General features: G+C 32.9%; 1 protein-coding gene across 1 annotated transcript; it reads left to right on the forward strand.

Annotated features, from left to right (window-relative positions):
* LOC109227387 (V-type proton ATPase subunit c''1) lies at positions 2,526-4,746 on the forward strand. The gene is made up of 4 exons (XM_019392532.1): positions 2,526-2,744; positions 2,846-2,923; positions 3,894-4,064; positions 4,180-4,746. The coding sequence occupies exons 1-4, from the start codon at positions 2,632-2,634 to the stop codon at positions 4,349-4,351; spliced, it is 534 nt and encodes a 177-aa protein (XP_019248077.1). The 5' UTR covers positions 2,526-2,631; the 3' UTR covers positions 4,352-4,746.

Genomic DNA, 16,976 nt, shown 5'->3' on the forward strand with positions numbered 1-16,976 from the left:
CTATCCCACATCAGGAAGTAAGCGAAGTAGAGAGCGGCTGAACTAGTATATCAGGAGCTGAAGTGCCTAAGCTTAAATCACGCAGCCACGCAACGAGCACAGAGCGAACTATTCTTTCGCCTTTTACTAAAGAATACCGTGTGCGCATTACAAATAGTGGCATACGCCAATTTTTGGAGGGATTTCTTTAACGGAAATCCCAACAATACTAGTCCTAAGTTTTCATGATTTAGTTTATAATTGCCATGTATTAATATAACTAGTATTAAGGTACGCGCTTTGTGCGTGTATTTATTAAGGGTACATAATTTTTAAATCATGTAATATAAAAATAAAATTTTAAAAAGGATAAGTTCTTAAAAATAATGAATGCTAATCTCATCTAGCTAGCTCAATGGATAAAAGTCTGCTCCAGAAAAGTCCTTAGATGTCTTATTGTGATTTTAAACTTATTTTCTTTTACCTAACACTGAAAACAAATAAATCACAAAAATCTTTTCAAATTAAATAAATTAAAAAGTTAAATCGTTTGGTATTTTAGAGATATAAAAAAAATCGATAAGTAATGATGCAAAGTCTAAATTACTAATGTTGCCTTTATAGTTTACCAATATAATTTAATATAAAAAAAAAATATAGGGAGCTATCATGTGTTGAAATATATGTGAAAAGAAACAAAAACTTAATACCAATTCATTCATTTTAGAATGCATTCTATCTAATACAGTTTTATTATATTGATTTAAGTTTATAGTTTTACCAATTTGACTTTTAATATTATAAAATAACTATTTTGCTTTTATATCGTTAACTACCAATGGTCTTCTTATAATAACAATTTTATGTAGCCTAGTAATTTTTCATTTTGAAAAATAATTTTTACTTATATAATTAATTTGTAAATAAATTGAATTGGATACTTTTAATTGCTAAATAGTTAATTAATTTAGACATTAATTATTTGCTCTCAACCTTAAAGGAAATAATTTTTTTGTTGATCGAAATTCATATTTGCTCATCTAAGCTTTAAATATTTAAATTTAACAATAATTTTATCCAAGCATTTATAACGTGGAAAGTTCCTTTTACCCTTTGAAGTTTTAATTAATATTAGTTTACCTAAAGTTAAATTTAGTTAGATATTTTTTATGATATAATTTAAGTACCTACATGTCTGAGTTTGTACATTATTCATGATTAACACATTAGAACTTGCAAATTTTCGTTAAGTTTTATATTATAAAGCAAACACATATTTTAAATAATATTATTTATTTTAAATTTTTTATTTTAGCAAAATATCATCATCTTTTTTACCTTTATAAATTAATTTCACATTAGATATGTCTTAATATTTATAACTTTAAAATTAAATTAAAAGATTATTAAATCTTTTCTTATTTTAATTATATAGAAATTCATAATATTTAGAATTTTAAAGTTCATTTAAATTTTACCTTATAAAGTATTTCTTTAAAGAAATAACTATAGATTTCGGTCCTTTTTTCTTGTTAGAATCCATAACTTAACGTGAAAGGAACTTAAAAGTGAGGTGTTATTACTTGGCCTAATTTATAGAAAATTTTGAGGTAAAATATTACTCAATCTCAAATTCTTAAATAAAGAAAAATTTAATATAAAAAAGTTTATTTGATTTCAAGATCCTAAATATTAGAAAAATAATTAATTACAATCTTGTCCAATGTGAACACTACTATTAAGGGGCAAAAAAGTCGAACGACATTTCGCTAAGGGCCTTCGTGCTTTTAATATAGCATAGATAACTATATTTTGTAACATTAGTGAAGTTAGGAATTTCCTCAAGGGTGTTCAAATTTTAAAGATATAAAAAATAATTCGACAAAGGGTGTTTAATATGTGTTATATACCTCTAAAATATAATATTTTACTCACTACAATGTAATTTTTCGACCAAAAGTGATCAATTCCATGTGGCTTCGCCCATGTTGTAGAGTTAGATGGTGTATAACCTTAGTATAGCATATTTTAACGTGCACGTTAATAATAGCACATAAAACATACTATTATGTTTCATCACACTAATCTCTCATATGATTTACGATATTATGCTTACCTCCCTTATTTTAACTATTTTTTAATTAATTTAAAACATTATAGTTTATAAGAATTACTCAAATTATTTTTTTAAATTAATTAAAAAAAAGGTTGAAATAATTATTACTATAATAAAAATTAAAATAGGGGAGGTAAGTGTAATATCATAAATAACAATGCAAGGTCAGTGAAGCCAAATGTAATGGGAGGTCTCTTAAATTATTCCTACTTTTAATCTACTATACGTCTATACCTTAGTAGAAAGAAGTTGAAATAAATATAAACGATTGAAAATAAATACTTTCCGGTAAAAAAGAGAAAATAATGTTGTTACTGGGCTGGACTTGTATACTAAGCACTCTTTAGCGGCCCAAAGTCTAATTATCTGAGATAGCCTTGGACCCCCAAAGCTCAATAGCAAACATAATCGACCCAAATAAGAAGCTAAAGTGACCCAATCAAACACGACTTTGGCTCCTTCTCTCTCCTTTGATCAATCGGAGTCAGTTGAATTTGAGATCAGGATCGTTTTGTGTGGAAACCAATCCCATCAACATGGCGGGTCCATCGAGCTCATGGTCGCGAGCGTTGGTACAGATCTCTCCTTACACTTTCTCCGCTATCGGAATTGCCATTGCCATCGGCGTTTCAGTGCTTGGTGCTGCTTGGTAACTCTTAATTTATCTCGTTTATTGCTCGCTAGGGTTTTGATTAACTTTTTATTCATCTAATTATTTACCTCTTTTGTTGGAATTATTATATGTTTTAGGGGAATATATATAACTGGAAGTAGTTTGATTGGTGCTGCCATTAAAGCTCCTCGGATTACGTCCAAGAATCTGATTAGGTAAATTTACTTCTCCTTTTAGATTTTTTATTTACTGCACCGTCAATTTAGAAGGGCTAAATATAAATATGTGTATCAGCAATACTAGGATGAAGCTAATTATTGGCTTTGGTGTCGCTATTTTTGCATAACAACCCCTTATAATAATTCATCGCTAAAAAATCATATATTTAGGGCATAATAATTCTGTATTAGTAGTTTGTGGACCGAAAAACCTCTTGAAGAATAGTTTAAATCAATGTCAACGTGCGTGTTAAAGTTTATAATATAGATTGATATTTAACTTCCAAAAGGACTAATTTTTCATGGTTGTGGTGCTTGTGCGAGATGAGAGTTTTGTCAAGCTTAGGCAGACCATGGACGTGAAACTTTCTGAGAACGTGTTGCCCTATGTATGTTTATTTTAGAAACTTTGTAAGACTTGTGAGTTATGTTTTCAGTTTGATGGTACTTCTGTTCTAAGCTGCAATCTTAGTTAGTCAGTTTGGTCTATCATTATTATCACTCTGTTTTGCTCATAGTAATCACTTTGTGCTGTCAGCCGATGATACAAGAGCTTGACAAACTAAACAATGCAATGTGATTGTTAAATTTCCTATTTAGAAGACATACTCTCGTTAAAAGTGGTGTTTACATCTGAGCTTCATTTGGTCAACTATCCCATTATACGGTCTGCCTTCTTCATAAACTTATGTTGAAATCTTGTCCTGCCATTTATAAGGCATCTATTAAAGTTATACATATACTGTTGAAACAGTATGCTTCGATGAGAGAGCAAAGGTATATGGCTCTTGGGTCGTGGGATGATTTGTCGCCCTTGATATGCTTGTCTACTATATCTCTAAGCAAGTTGAAGTCAATGGCTCATAGTCTACCGCTTATGTATAATATCACTGTTGATTATTCTTGTCTTTGGTTTGTTCCCAGTCATTTGTATTTTGTGCAATGTCTAAAAAAAATTGTTTTCCAGTGTAATTTTTTGTGAAGCAGTTGCTATATATGGTGTTATTGTGGCCATCATTCTTCAAACAAAGCTCGAGAGTGTGCCTGCCTCACAGATTTATGCACCAGAGTCTCTTAGAGCTGGCTATGCAATTTTTGCTTCTGGGATCATTGTGGGCTTTGCCAATCTTGTCTGTGGGTGAGTATGAAATAATTTTCTTCTCGTTCATGGAATTCTACTTTGTGTCGTCAAATTTAAAGCAATGTTTTTCTGCCCTTTAATTGTCATTATTCCTTTTATTTCTTTTACAAAGGTTGTGTGTTGGGATAATTGGAAGCAGCTGTGCCTTATCCGATGCACAGAACTCCACGCTTTTCGTTAAGATCCTTGTAATCGAGATTTTTGGTAGTGCACTTGGGCTGTTCGGTGTTATTGTGGGAATTATTATGTCAGCTCAAGCTTCTTGGCCATCCAAGGGTGCATAAGGCTTCATATTATTTGCTTGTTATTAATGTTACGACAAACACATAAGTCTTGACCATCCAAGTCTACGTAAGTCTTCACATTATGTGCTTGTTATCAATTTTTAAATTATACTGTATTCTGTATTATATACGTCTGCACAAGTCTTCATTTTTCCCTCGTTCTTCATTTTGGTCTTTTATCAATGTATTTTGTTGCGCAATTACTGTCTCAAGTACTTTGGTTAGTCCGTTTATTGATGTAATTTTTATTAATAAAGCTGTTGAGTACTAGTTCTTCTACTCTGTTCTTCAATTTATATTGGATGACCACATCCATATTGTATTGAGTATTTTGGTTAGTCCGGTCATTGATGTAGTAATTTTATTAATAAAGCTATGGAGTACTAGTTCTTCTACTCTGTCCTTCAATTTCTATTGGATGACCACATTCATAGCATTTCAGGATTCATTGGTAAATAGATTTTGATCCTCTAGCACACCTTTTTTAGGCGGCCAAATAAGGCTACATCATACAGTATTTGTTTAATTGCGGCTGATTTAGGAACGGCCAAGCTGCCAGTACTACGTGTTTGTGTCAATGAGACTTGTTCCTTATTTCATGACGAGGGTAGTTCCTTGTTCCTCCATGCTCCCCCAGGTGAATTGGGTAGCAGGAAGGTTAGGTACTATGAGGCATTTATAGGATAAGAAGCAAATTAGGAGCTGCTGTGAGCACTATTACTTTGGATTAATTGTCATAGAATCAGCTCATTCAATGGTCTTTCGTAGTGAGAATTCGGATTGCTCAGGCCCCAAGTGGTTAACAGACACTGCTTTTTCAGTGGAGACACCACGAAGTCAAAGCATGGGCAAAACATCAGTTGAAGCAAAAGCTCTGTTCAAGCTGGATATATTTCTCATATATATGAGGATCTTGCTTCTGCTCTGTTTGTTGGATCTTCAAACTGAAAAGGGAACTCCGTTTTACAATTTGCAGGGTCAACTTTATTGCCTCAAAAATTTGCAAAAACTTTTACCTAACATTTCGCGCTCTTCTGGGCATATTCGCACTGCCTCAATCTTCTTCGTGGTTCCAACCGTTTGCTGTATCTTCTTGCATTACTGCAATTGTTTTTAGCTTCTCAGGATCTTTGCTATCTTGCTCACCATTTTGTTACAAGGCATTGATGACAATGTATCAGCAGTCCAAATTGCAGTTGCAGTCAGCACGTGAATTAGTGTACCTTCATATTACAAATTTCAGTAATGATTTGCTGCAACATCAAGGACAAAAACACCAACCATTTTGATTTTTTTTTTTTTTGAATAACAGAAAAAAAAATGTGTTATACTTTTTGGAAAACTTTGTGCCTGTTTTGTAAGTGAAAAAGATCGTTTCAATGGAAAACATCTTCAAAGGTCTTTATTGAAAAAGTTTGTTTTTTAAAAAAAAGGAGAAGTGTCCAGAACAATAACAAGGAGTCTTTAAAAACACATTGCGAACTATGAAGTCTACAAGAAAAAGTTTAATTTGCCTAGCTAGTTCTTCATATTACAGCTAGAGGAGCTTTTTATGGGTTATTTGACATTAGATACAAATTAAACTCATTAATTTGGCATTACCTACTTTATTCTACACTTCTAACGTGAAAGCTGATTTGATAGAATGATAATTTTAGAAGAGGCACTAAGCTGTACCTTTTAGTCCATAACCAATGAGATAGGGGATATCCAAATCATTATTTGAGAAAAAACAATGGTGTATTGAACAGGAACTACATGTTCTGCTTCATGCTTCAAAACTCCTTTCATTGAAGCAATGGTACAAAAGTTTTAATAATTCTGACCATGGGTCCAGGAATCAACTATTAGTATAGCATGTACATCCCCAAACTAACAATACAACGAACAAAAAAAGACATCCCGGTGCACAAAGTATCCTACACTCATGCAGAATTCAGGGAAGGACCGCACTTCAAAGGTGTAATGTAGACAACCGACTCTAATGTAAACATTAATAGTTGCTTCCCTAGCTCAAACTCGTGACCTTCGCATGGAGAATACAATGAACAAGGCATGCAAAATAAAAGGCTCCACCTTGTATGTATGCACAAACCGCATGGTCAATCCCTCAGAAAGGACTATCATTTCAAGAGGACAGAGCTAATTAAATGTAGTACAAAGTTTAGGAATTAGGAAAATTAATAATAAAAAGGATATTCTTTCCAGGTAAGCACATTTGTAAGATGTTCGTTTACTTTTACTCAATGGCTTTAATAATCTTCTTTCCTATTACTCCACTTTCTTATCTTCGAGACAATAAAAATTATTAAAAGAAGTGTTATGCGTGGTAGGTATATAGGAGTCATTGATGGCTTCAACAACAACAACAACCTCACAATAATTTCACTGTCGAGTCTGGAAAAGGTACTGTGTAAGTAGATCTTACCTTACCTCGTGAAAATAAAGAGGTTGTTTTTTATAGACCCTCAATTAAAGAAAATCATAATCATAACCTGAAATTATAACCTCAAAAACCTTGATGACTAGGTCTACTTATTATATTGCTTAGTTGTTGGACTGCTCGAAATGAATATGTTGAATTTTTATTACTACAAAGAAAGCCAAAAGTTAAAGGTGGAAAAACTCAACTTATTGAAAGAAAGTAAGGACCTGTCCAGACGGCAAGATTCGTGTTTATAAACAAACTTGCAGCTGATGAAAGGAACTGAACACTACGCTATATGACAAGCAGGCACACAACAGAGAATCAGACTTACGAATATTAAAATCACTCATAAGTCAAACCCCCTCGAGAAAAATTCCAAATTGGCCAAAAAGAGTGTGAGCTATGGAGTTTCTTTATTACATGGTTGGTGACAGTAAACTTTCACATGAAATTGGATAGTGTGGGGAATTTCTTCTTTGTCTTGATATTGTGAAAAAAACCACAAGCATCCAATGTGAAATGGAAAGAGCAATTTCAATAGGACTATGAATTAGAGATTCTAAGCTTATTGAATCCACAAATCTAGTTAGCATTGTAATCCAAGCTAACCCGTTAATATCTAATTAAGATTTGCAAAAATTGTTAGTATACTGTATTTGTAAAATAATTCTGGAAATATAAATGAATACAAACAGAAATGAACATAAACAGAAATGACAGCAAACCAATTCGAGCCCACTGAATTCATAGTATTTCCTTAAGGAATTTAATCCCCTCCTAGTACCCAAGGTTATGGATTATTTCCTCCCAGGATAGAACGAATTACACACTGGTGTAGTGGTACTTCAAACCCCAGTGTTTCAGCGAACACAAAGTTCGGTAGCAAATCACACTTACTGTTGCTTTGTTTGATGCTAAAAGTATGCAGAAGAAGGAGAGAAAACTCAGAAAATCGTAGTGAAATTCTGAGCAGAATAGTGTTGTATTTATAGCCAAAGTTGGGCTGAAATCTGAAGAGGTGCAACTCTTCAGAATGGTTGTTTATGCAAAACGGCCACAACATAAATGCCATTACATAAATGGCCATTTACTCAACAATAAAGAGGGAAAATAAAGAGGGAAAATTGAAGAGGGTAGGCTTGCCTTATTCTCAACTCTTTAAGAGCTAGAAGAAGAGCTATTGCTTATATACCCATAAAAGACTTCTTCCTCTTCCAATATGGGACAATGTCCATTTGCCAAGGGGAGAAACTTAAAATTTCACTCAAAATTTAATTTTCCTCCATTTCCCATTCACCCTCTTTTAAGTATTTAATATATTAATTAAATACATAAAAAAAACCAACAATCTTTTAAGTATTTAATATATTAATTAAATACATAAAAAACCCAACAATCTCCCACATGAATGGGGAATGGCTATATCACGGAAGTATGCATGAAAAACTGTGTGATTCGCAAGCAAGGATTAATTGCATCTGGATAAGTAGGTTTCCCTTTCAACTTTCCGTAGTGAACTTATGTCGGATATACTCGATCAATCGGTAGATTTGATATCTTTGAACCGTCGAACTTTGGTGTATACCTAGACAACCACAAGTCACACAACCAACCCTTAACCGTCTTTGGTTCTCATTGTTGTGTTCGTTTCAGCCATGAACACCGCCTGGTTTCATAAGTGCGTAGAGAACTGGCCTTACAAAGTTCTCCTTGAAGCAGCTAACACTTCGCACTTACATAGGTGATTCCTAAATGTGTCATCCCGTAGATACACTATTTGATATACCCTTTATCAAATTTAGAAATCATTAAAAAGCCTTAATGTTTTATCCTTGGTACTGAACATTGTCTCATCGCGAGAATGGACCAAAAGTTTAGTTGACAATGTTGAACCGTCATTAATGACTTTGTTTGATCTCCTTGAACCTAGATCTTGGGATCTCCAGTCTTCTAGGTAGAGTTACCGCCACTATGACTTGTTCTCAGCCACAGTCCCATTCCCCTTGACGACTTCTCAACTACCTCTCTAGTTAGGCCTTTTGTAAGTGGATCCGACACATTATCACTTGACTTTACATAGTCAATCGTGATAATTCCTCTAGAGAGCAATTGTCTAACGGTTTTATGTCTTCGTCGTATATGGCGAGATTTACCGTTATACATAATGTTTCCAGCCCTTTCAATTGTAGTTTGACTATCGCAATATATGCATATTGGAGCCAACGGTTTGGGCCAAAATGGAATATCTTCCAAGAAATTTCGGAGCCATTCAGTTTCTTCACCAGCTTTATCCAAGGCTATGAACTCAGCCTCCATTGTAGAGCGGGCAATACAAGTTTATTTGGACGACTTCCAAGATAACGCTCCTCCACCAATAGTGAATACATATCCACTTGTGGACTTGGAATCAGTTGATCCCGTGATCCAATTTGCATCACAGTATCCCTCAATGACCGCAGGATATTTAATGTAGTGCAAAGCAAATCCTGGGTATGTACTAAATACCCCAAAACTCGTTTCATGGCCATCCAATGAGATTGACCTAGATTGGTCGTATATCGACTCAATTTACTTATAGCACAAGCTATATCTGGTCGTGTACAATTCGATGTACATTAAGCAACCCAACACACGAGCATAATCCAATTGTGATATGCTTTGGCCTTTGTTCTTTGCTAATGCAAGATTCACGTCAATTGGAGTCTTTGCAACTTTAAAACCCAAGTGCTTGAATTTTTCAAGTACTATCTTAATATAATGAGATTGTGACAATGCCAGACCTTGAGAAATCTTATGGATCTTAATTCCCAGAATAAAATCAGCAACTCCCAAGTCTTTCATATCAAACTTGCTAGTTAGCATACGCTTAATAGCATTTATGTTGGCAATGTCATTACTCATTATAAGCATATCATCCACATATAAGCAAACAATGACTATGTGATTTGGAACTTTTTTAATGTACACACATTTATCACATTCATTTATCTTAAATCCATTTGACAATATTGTTTGGTCAAATTTAGCATGCCATTGTTTGGGTGCTTGTTTTAATCCGTAAAGAGACTTAACAAGTCTACAGATCTTCTTTTCTTTACTTGGAACCACAAACCCTTCAGGTTGTTCCATGTATATTTCTTCCTCCAACTCTCCATTTAAAAAGGTCGTCTTAACATCCATTTGATGAATTTCAAGACCATAAACTGCAGCTAACGCTACTAACGTTCGTATGGACGTAATTCTTGTAACTGGAGAGTATGTATCAAAATAGTCAAGACCTTCTCGTTGTCTATACCCTTTGACCACAAGTCTTGCCTTATACTTGTCAATAGTGCCATCATCTTTTATTTTCCTCTTAAAGATCCATTTAGAACCCAACGGTTTATTTCCAGGAGGAAGATTAACCAATTCCCATGTATGGTTGTTTAATATGGATTCTATTTCACTATTGACTGCCTCTTTTCATAACAATGATTCCGAAGAAGACATAGCTTCTTTAAATGTTTGAGGTTCATTTTCCATTAAGAAAGTCACAAAATCTGGTCCAAATGAAGTAGACGTTCTTTGACGTTTACTACGTCTTGGATCCTCCTGGTTAAGTGTACTTTCTTTTGTTTCTTCCCGAGTCGTTTAGATCCTTCACTATCGATCACATTCCTTTTATACGGATATTTATTTTCAAAGAACTCAACATTATCTGATTCTATAACCGTATTATTATGAATGTCAGGATTTTCTGATTTATGAACCAGAAATCGATATGCTTTACTATTAGTCGCATATCCTATGAAAATACAATCAACGGTTTTCGGTCCTATTTTTACCCTTTTGGGTTTAGGAACTTGCACTTTTGCCAAACACCCCCACACTTTAAAATAATTCAAGTTGGGCTTCCTTCCTTTCCATTTTTCATATGGAATGGATTGTGTTTTGCTATGGGGTACTCGATTTAGTATTCGGCTAGCCGTAAGAACGGCTTCCCTCCACAAGTTCTGTGGCAAACCAGAACATATCAATAATGCGTTCATTATCTCCTTTAATGAACGATTCTTTCTTTCTGCAATCCCATTGGATTGGGGCGTGTAAGGGGCCGTTGTTTGATGAATATATTTGTTCAAAAGGAGATTCATATTCACCACCCCTATCACTTCTTATCATTTTGATTTTCTTGTTAAGTTGCGTTTCAACTTCATTTTTGTATTGCTTGAATGCGTCTATTGCTTCATCTTTACTATTAGTAATTAAACATAGCAATATCGAGTACTATCGTCATAAAAGTATGAAATCTATTTCCACCGCGTAGATGGTATTGACTTCATGTCACAAATATCTGCGTGAATTAAGTCTAAAAAAAGGATTTGAATTCCTTTCAACTGGAACTTATAAGGATTTGTTTTAACATACTCAATTTTCAACACATACTTGTTCATTTTGATTTTTCACATTAAACTTAGGCAATACTTCCAAAATTAAATCATTTCCGCGAGGGTTTTATATATATTGACAATGACCCAAATACGTATATGCCATAATTCATTTGACTCAAGTAAGTAAGACGAAGCTGAAATTTTATTATTATTTCAACAACCATTAACATTCAGCTTGAAAAGGCCCTCAGTGAGGTAACCTGTTCCTACAAACATTTCATTCTACTTATTACAACTATATGAGACGGAAATAAAAACACATTTTAAAACCATTCTTAACAAGAAGTCCAGTAGAGACTAAATTCTTCCTAATCTCGGAAAAATGAAGGACGTTGTTCAAAGTCACCACTTTGCCGGAAGTCATTTTGAGAAATATCTTCCCACATCCTTCAATCTTGGCCTTTGAAAAGCATTTCCCATATAATCTTCTCATCGGTCCACAGGAGCATAAGTAGCAAAAACTTCTCTAACAGCACAAACATGGCGAGTGGCTCAGAATCAATCCACCACTCTTTAGGATTGCCCACAAGTTGCATTCGAAAGCATGGACATAAGTCATCAACATCATCTGCTTTTCAACCATGTTTGCTTGACCCTTCTTCTTGTCTTTCTTTCGGAGCACGACACTCCACAGATTTGTGTCCGTTTTTCCACAGTTGTAGCAGTTTTCACTGAACCGCTTCTTGCTTGGGTTGTATTTCGGTCTAGAAGCCTTCTTCTCTTTTTTATTTTCTTCAACAATATTTGCTCCCATTATTGTTGAGTTCCCATGGCCTCTTTTTTCAGCAGCTTTGTTGTCCTCTTCGATTCTTAACCGAACAATGAGATCTTTCAAGGGACATCTCTTTGCGTTTATGTTTTCAAGTAGTTTTTGAAGTCCTTCCACAAAGGAGGGCAACTTCTCAATTATCGCTGCTACTTGGAATGCTTCATTGATGACAACCCTTCAATGAAATTTTTGTTAGTAAAAAATACTAAGATTACTACTTTCAACATCAATATTAATTTGATTTATACCTTCAGCAAGGAGATCGTGAATAATCACTTGCAATTCCTGGACTTGGGTAATAACAGACTTGCTATCTACCATTTTGTAGTCCAAAAACTTTGCAGCAACAAACTTTTTCAACCCGGCATCTTCGGTTTTGTATTTCTTTTCAAGCGCAGTCCACAATGCTTTTGACGTTTCCACGCCACTGTAGATGTTATACAAAGCATCCTCCAGCCCGCTTAGAATATAATTCATGCACAAAAAAATCTGAATGCTTCCACGCCTCAATCACGAGAAAGCATTCAGTTTCTGGAGTTTCATCGGGCAGCACAGGAACATCTTCCTTGATGAACTTCTGGAGACTTAGAGTAGTCAAATAGAAGAACATCTTTTGCTGCCAGCGCTTGAAATCAATCCCGGAAAATATTCTAGGTTTCTCCGCCGGTGCCAATGTTGCCGGTGTTGTTCGGCTCGTTGAGGCATTGGCAATCACTGTTGGAACAGCTTGGTTCATATTATCATTAGTCATTTCTGTAAAAGAATCACACAAACGTTAAAATCACGTAGATTTTATCTCCAATAGAGTACAAAACCACAGAGGTTTTACTCTCCAAAAATAGTAAGTACAAATACAGGATATATATTAAATTCCTTAAGCTTGCTAGTATACTGTATTTGTAAAATAATTCTGAAAATATAAATGAATACAAACAGAAATGAACATAAACAGAAATGACAGAAAACCAATTCGAACTCACTGAATTCACAGTGTTTCCTTAAGGAATTTAATCCCCTCCTAGTACCCAAGGTTATGGATTATTTCCTCCCAGGATAGAACGAATTACACACTGGTGTAGTGGTACTTCAAACCCCAGTGTTTCAGCGAACACAAAGTTCGGTAGCAAATTACACTTACTGTTGCTTTGTTTGATGCTAAAAGTATGCAGAAGAAGGAGAGAAAACTCAGAAAATCGTAGTGAAATTCTGAGCAGAATAGTGTTGTATTTATAGCCAAAGTTGGGCTGAAATCTGAAGAGGTGCAACTCTTCAGAATGACTGTTTATGCAAAACGGTCACAGCATAAATGCCATTACATCAATGGCCGTTTACTCAACAATAAAGAGGGAAAATTAAAGAGGGTAGGCTTGCCTTCTTCTCAACTCTTTAAGAGCTAGAAGAAGAGCAATTGATTATATACCCATAAAAAAACCTCTTCCTCTTCCAATATGGGATAATGTCCATTTGCCAAGGGGGAAACTTAAAATTTCACTCCAAATTTCATTTCCCTCCATTTCCCATTCACCCTCTTTTAAGTATTTAATATATTAATTAAATACATAAAAAAAAACCAACAATCTTCTAAGTATTAATATATTAATTAAATACATAAAAGAACCCAACAAAAATGATATTGTATAGCCGCTCTCAAAATAATAGCAGAAAAAAATATATTTTTTGTATATATATATATTTTATATGTTATATACAAAATTTATACATTTTTTCGGAACCAAATATAAATATTTTCTGGCTTTCTGCATGCGAGCTAAAATGATAATACCTAATTTAGCCACTAGCCAGATAATTCTACATTAAAACATATTCTTTTCCTTATAATTTCAAGAAGTTGGAAGACTGAATTTAGGGGATCTACTAATGTAAATTTTGAAGATTAGGATTCAAATGTCAGTAAAAATAAAAATATTTGGTAAATTTCTTCCTATCTATCTAAATCTTAGTAGGTAAAATTATTTGATACTTATATTGGTAGAGGGTGACAAATACTTAACGAAACAGTTGAGGTATGCACAAGTTGATCAAGTTATGAATTAGAAAAATTGAAAGAGCAAGGGGACCTAGCAACATGGATCAAATGCAACCTCTACTCCACCTGTCTAAAAGATAACGGGGAAATTTTACATAAGAACAACTGGGATCCTTACCTTTTAATTTTACAGTTCATATTTTAATTTACAATCAACTAGCCCAAAAATAATAGGCTAAGATTCAATATCCAACCCCAATAAACTGAAAAACATATTTTTTCTATTTTGAGTAAATGATTTTATATTACCTAAAGCATATATGTATCACATCTGATGGTAGGGTGCTTTTTCGAACTTCTTTTTTACTTTCTAGTAATGATTGTTATTGGGAATTAATTGAGAAGCTTAAATTTAGGGATTCTATTGTAATATAAACTCCTTAATTTTTGCAGTGAGAGGGAGTAGGTGTTTTTTGGTGTATCATGTATTGTACTAAGTGTAATAATAGAATTAGTTGTAGTTAATGTTAATAATCTTGTAAGGCTTGTAGTTATGAAAATTTCCCCTATGTTTTCCCGACTTTTCGATCTCAAATTATAATTTTGTAAGGATTTTTATACAAATAGTCAGTCATATTTATTGTTTATTTTTTTTAGTCATATACATAGATTATATATTAATTAATAAATATTATACCTCCATCGGATATTAATTTAAGGGTTGGATGGACGGTTATTTGGGTTAACTCTTTAATTTTTAATTTTTTGTAATGTAAATAAAACTTGATCACAGAATTCATTATTACTGGTGTGGGTTCGTTTCCTTCGACTTCCAATTCTTCTTCACGGTTAAAAACTTTGAACAAAATAGTGGAGATGATGAGTGTTATATTGACACAGTTTTTTTTTTTTTATTTTCTTTTTGGGAGAATAATGGAGGCCGGATGTGTATTGATTTAATTAGTGATGGAACTAGGATTTTAAGTAACTATTAATAAGAGTTTAATGTAAAATTGTTTGACAATGAATATAAAAAAAACTAGAGTCGAAAATAGTGAATTCACACACGCATCCATGCTTGCTTTTCTCCCTCAATTTTTCTTTCCATCAAAACGTTTAATTATTTCATTAGGGACGTTAAATGTCCAAAAGAGTAAAAAAAAAATGTCATTTACAATCCAACTTGGAAACATCATAATCTCAAGAAATTCCATGAACCAAGGAAATAGAAATGTTAGTAAAATTATGTTGTAATCGTATTAATCATACTAGGAATATACACAAAGTCGACATGATTTAAATTTTAAAGTAAAAGACATATGCATAGGGCAAATGTAGTGTGTTAGTGACATGTTCAATTGAACTCATAACTTTTGATGTTGGGCAAAAAGTTATATGCAAAAATTCATTAAAATTGCATAAATAGTATGTATGAACCTATTACTTCAAAATATAATGATTTTAATGTTAAAAACCTTAAAAATTAAATTCATAAAGTTTAAATTTTGAATCGGGCTCGTATACGTTTGCATGCAATATCCAATTCCCACGGTGTATGTATAAAAATCGAAATATGTAGCTATCATCAACATGTGGAATGCCATCAGATGTTGTACAGCACTTATATAGGAATTTGAAATTGCCTCACTTAAAAGGGTAATAAAAACAATTATTAAAGCATTTATTCCACTTTTTCCTCAATTATTACAGCATTTATTCCACTTTTTCCTTCTATAGAGGGTAAAAGTAAAAAATTTACTTTTCATTTACTTCATTACTGAAAGAAAAGTGATCATTTCGGATGCTTTTTTCTGCTATGTGACCATTATTGCTTAAAAAAGCACACAATCTTATTTTAAGTGAAATTAAATAAACACCGCATGAAACAGGCTGCTTACAAGTGGCACCAGGAGAGGAACAGATGGATGGAAAAAACATATACTTCCCAGTTCCCACATAATGCATGTATTATTATTATTATTATTATTATTATTATTATTATTATTATTATTATTATTATTATTATTTTCTGTTTAATTTTCACTACCAAACGTCTACTCTCTCCGGTCCATAATAAGTGATCATTTTACCTTTTTATTTTGGTCCAAAATAAGTATCAATTTACATATTTAATTTAATTTTTTTCAAAATTTACCCTTATTTACATATTTCAATGTGTCAACGTAACAATTAATTAAGGTTAATTTAGTAAATATATTTTTTTTTCTCTAGGAGTTCGTATTTCCTTAATGGGTGTGTCAAAGGTAAAATGGTCACTTATTGTGGATCGGAAAGAGTATTATTTTAGCATGATGATGATATGAGTTGAGCATAATAAGAAAGAAGTAAGAATTCATATCGCATACCCCAACTTTATTTGGGATTAAGGCATAATTATTATTGTTGTCTTTGACTTATCTAATACAATACAGGATGATTTGTTTGGAGGGATTAAGAGCTCGTTTGGATTAGCTGATTGTAATGAATAACATTCTTAATTGCTGAAACTGATTTTTTAAATAAGCATTTACGTGTTTGAATAGACGTGCTGAAACTGATAATAAGTAGTTGATGTGTTTGGTAGAAAAGTACTAATAATTTATTCTTTTATTAAAATGACTAAAATATCCTTAAACACTTTGCAAAAAATTATAAATTAAAAAAATTCTTTAGGAATATGGAATGAAAGAAAGTTAGAAAAATTATTTTGGGAAAAATATTTTGTGAATTAGAAAATAGTATTAAGGATAAACTAGTAAAAACCTTGGTCAAACTAAAAGTGCTTATAAGCTAAAAGATCATAAGTTGGGGATGACCAACTTATGACTGATTTTAGCTTATAAGCACTTGGCTTATATACACTTTAGATATTTACCAAACACGTTGATAAGCTGAAAGGTGATTATACGACAGTTTGACCAACTTATAAGTTTAGCCAAACACCAAGAAAATAAACACTTCTAAAAGATCATAAAAATAATATTATATTGATTTCATGAATATATATATATATA

Source organism: Nicotiana attenuata, chromosome 6, assembly GCF_001879085.1.
Source record: "Nicotiana attenuata strain UT chromosome 6, NIATTr2, whole genome shotgun sequence".
Taxonomy (NCBI): Eukaryota; Viridiplantae; Streptophyta; class Magnoliopsida; order Solanales; family Solanaceae; genus Nicotiana; species Nicotiana attenuata.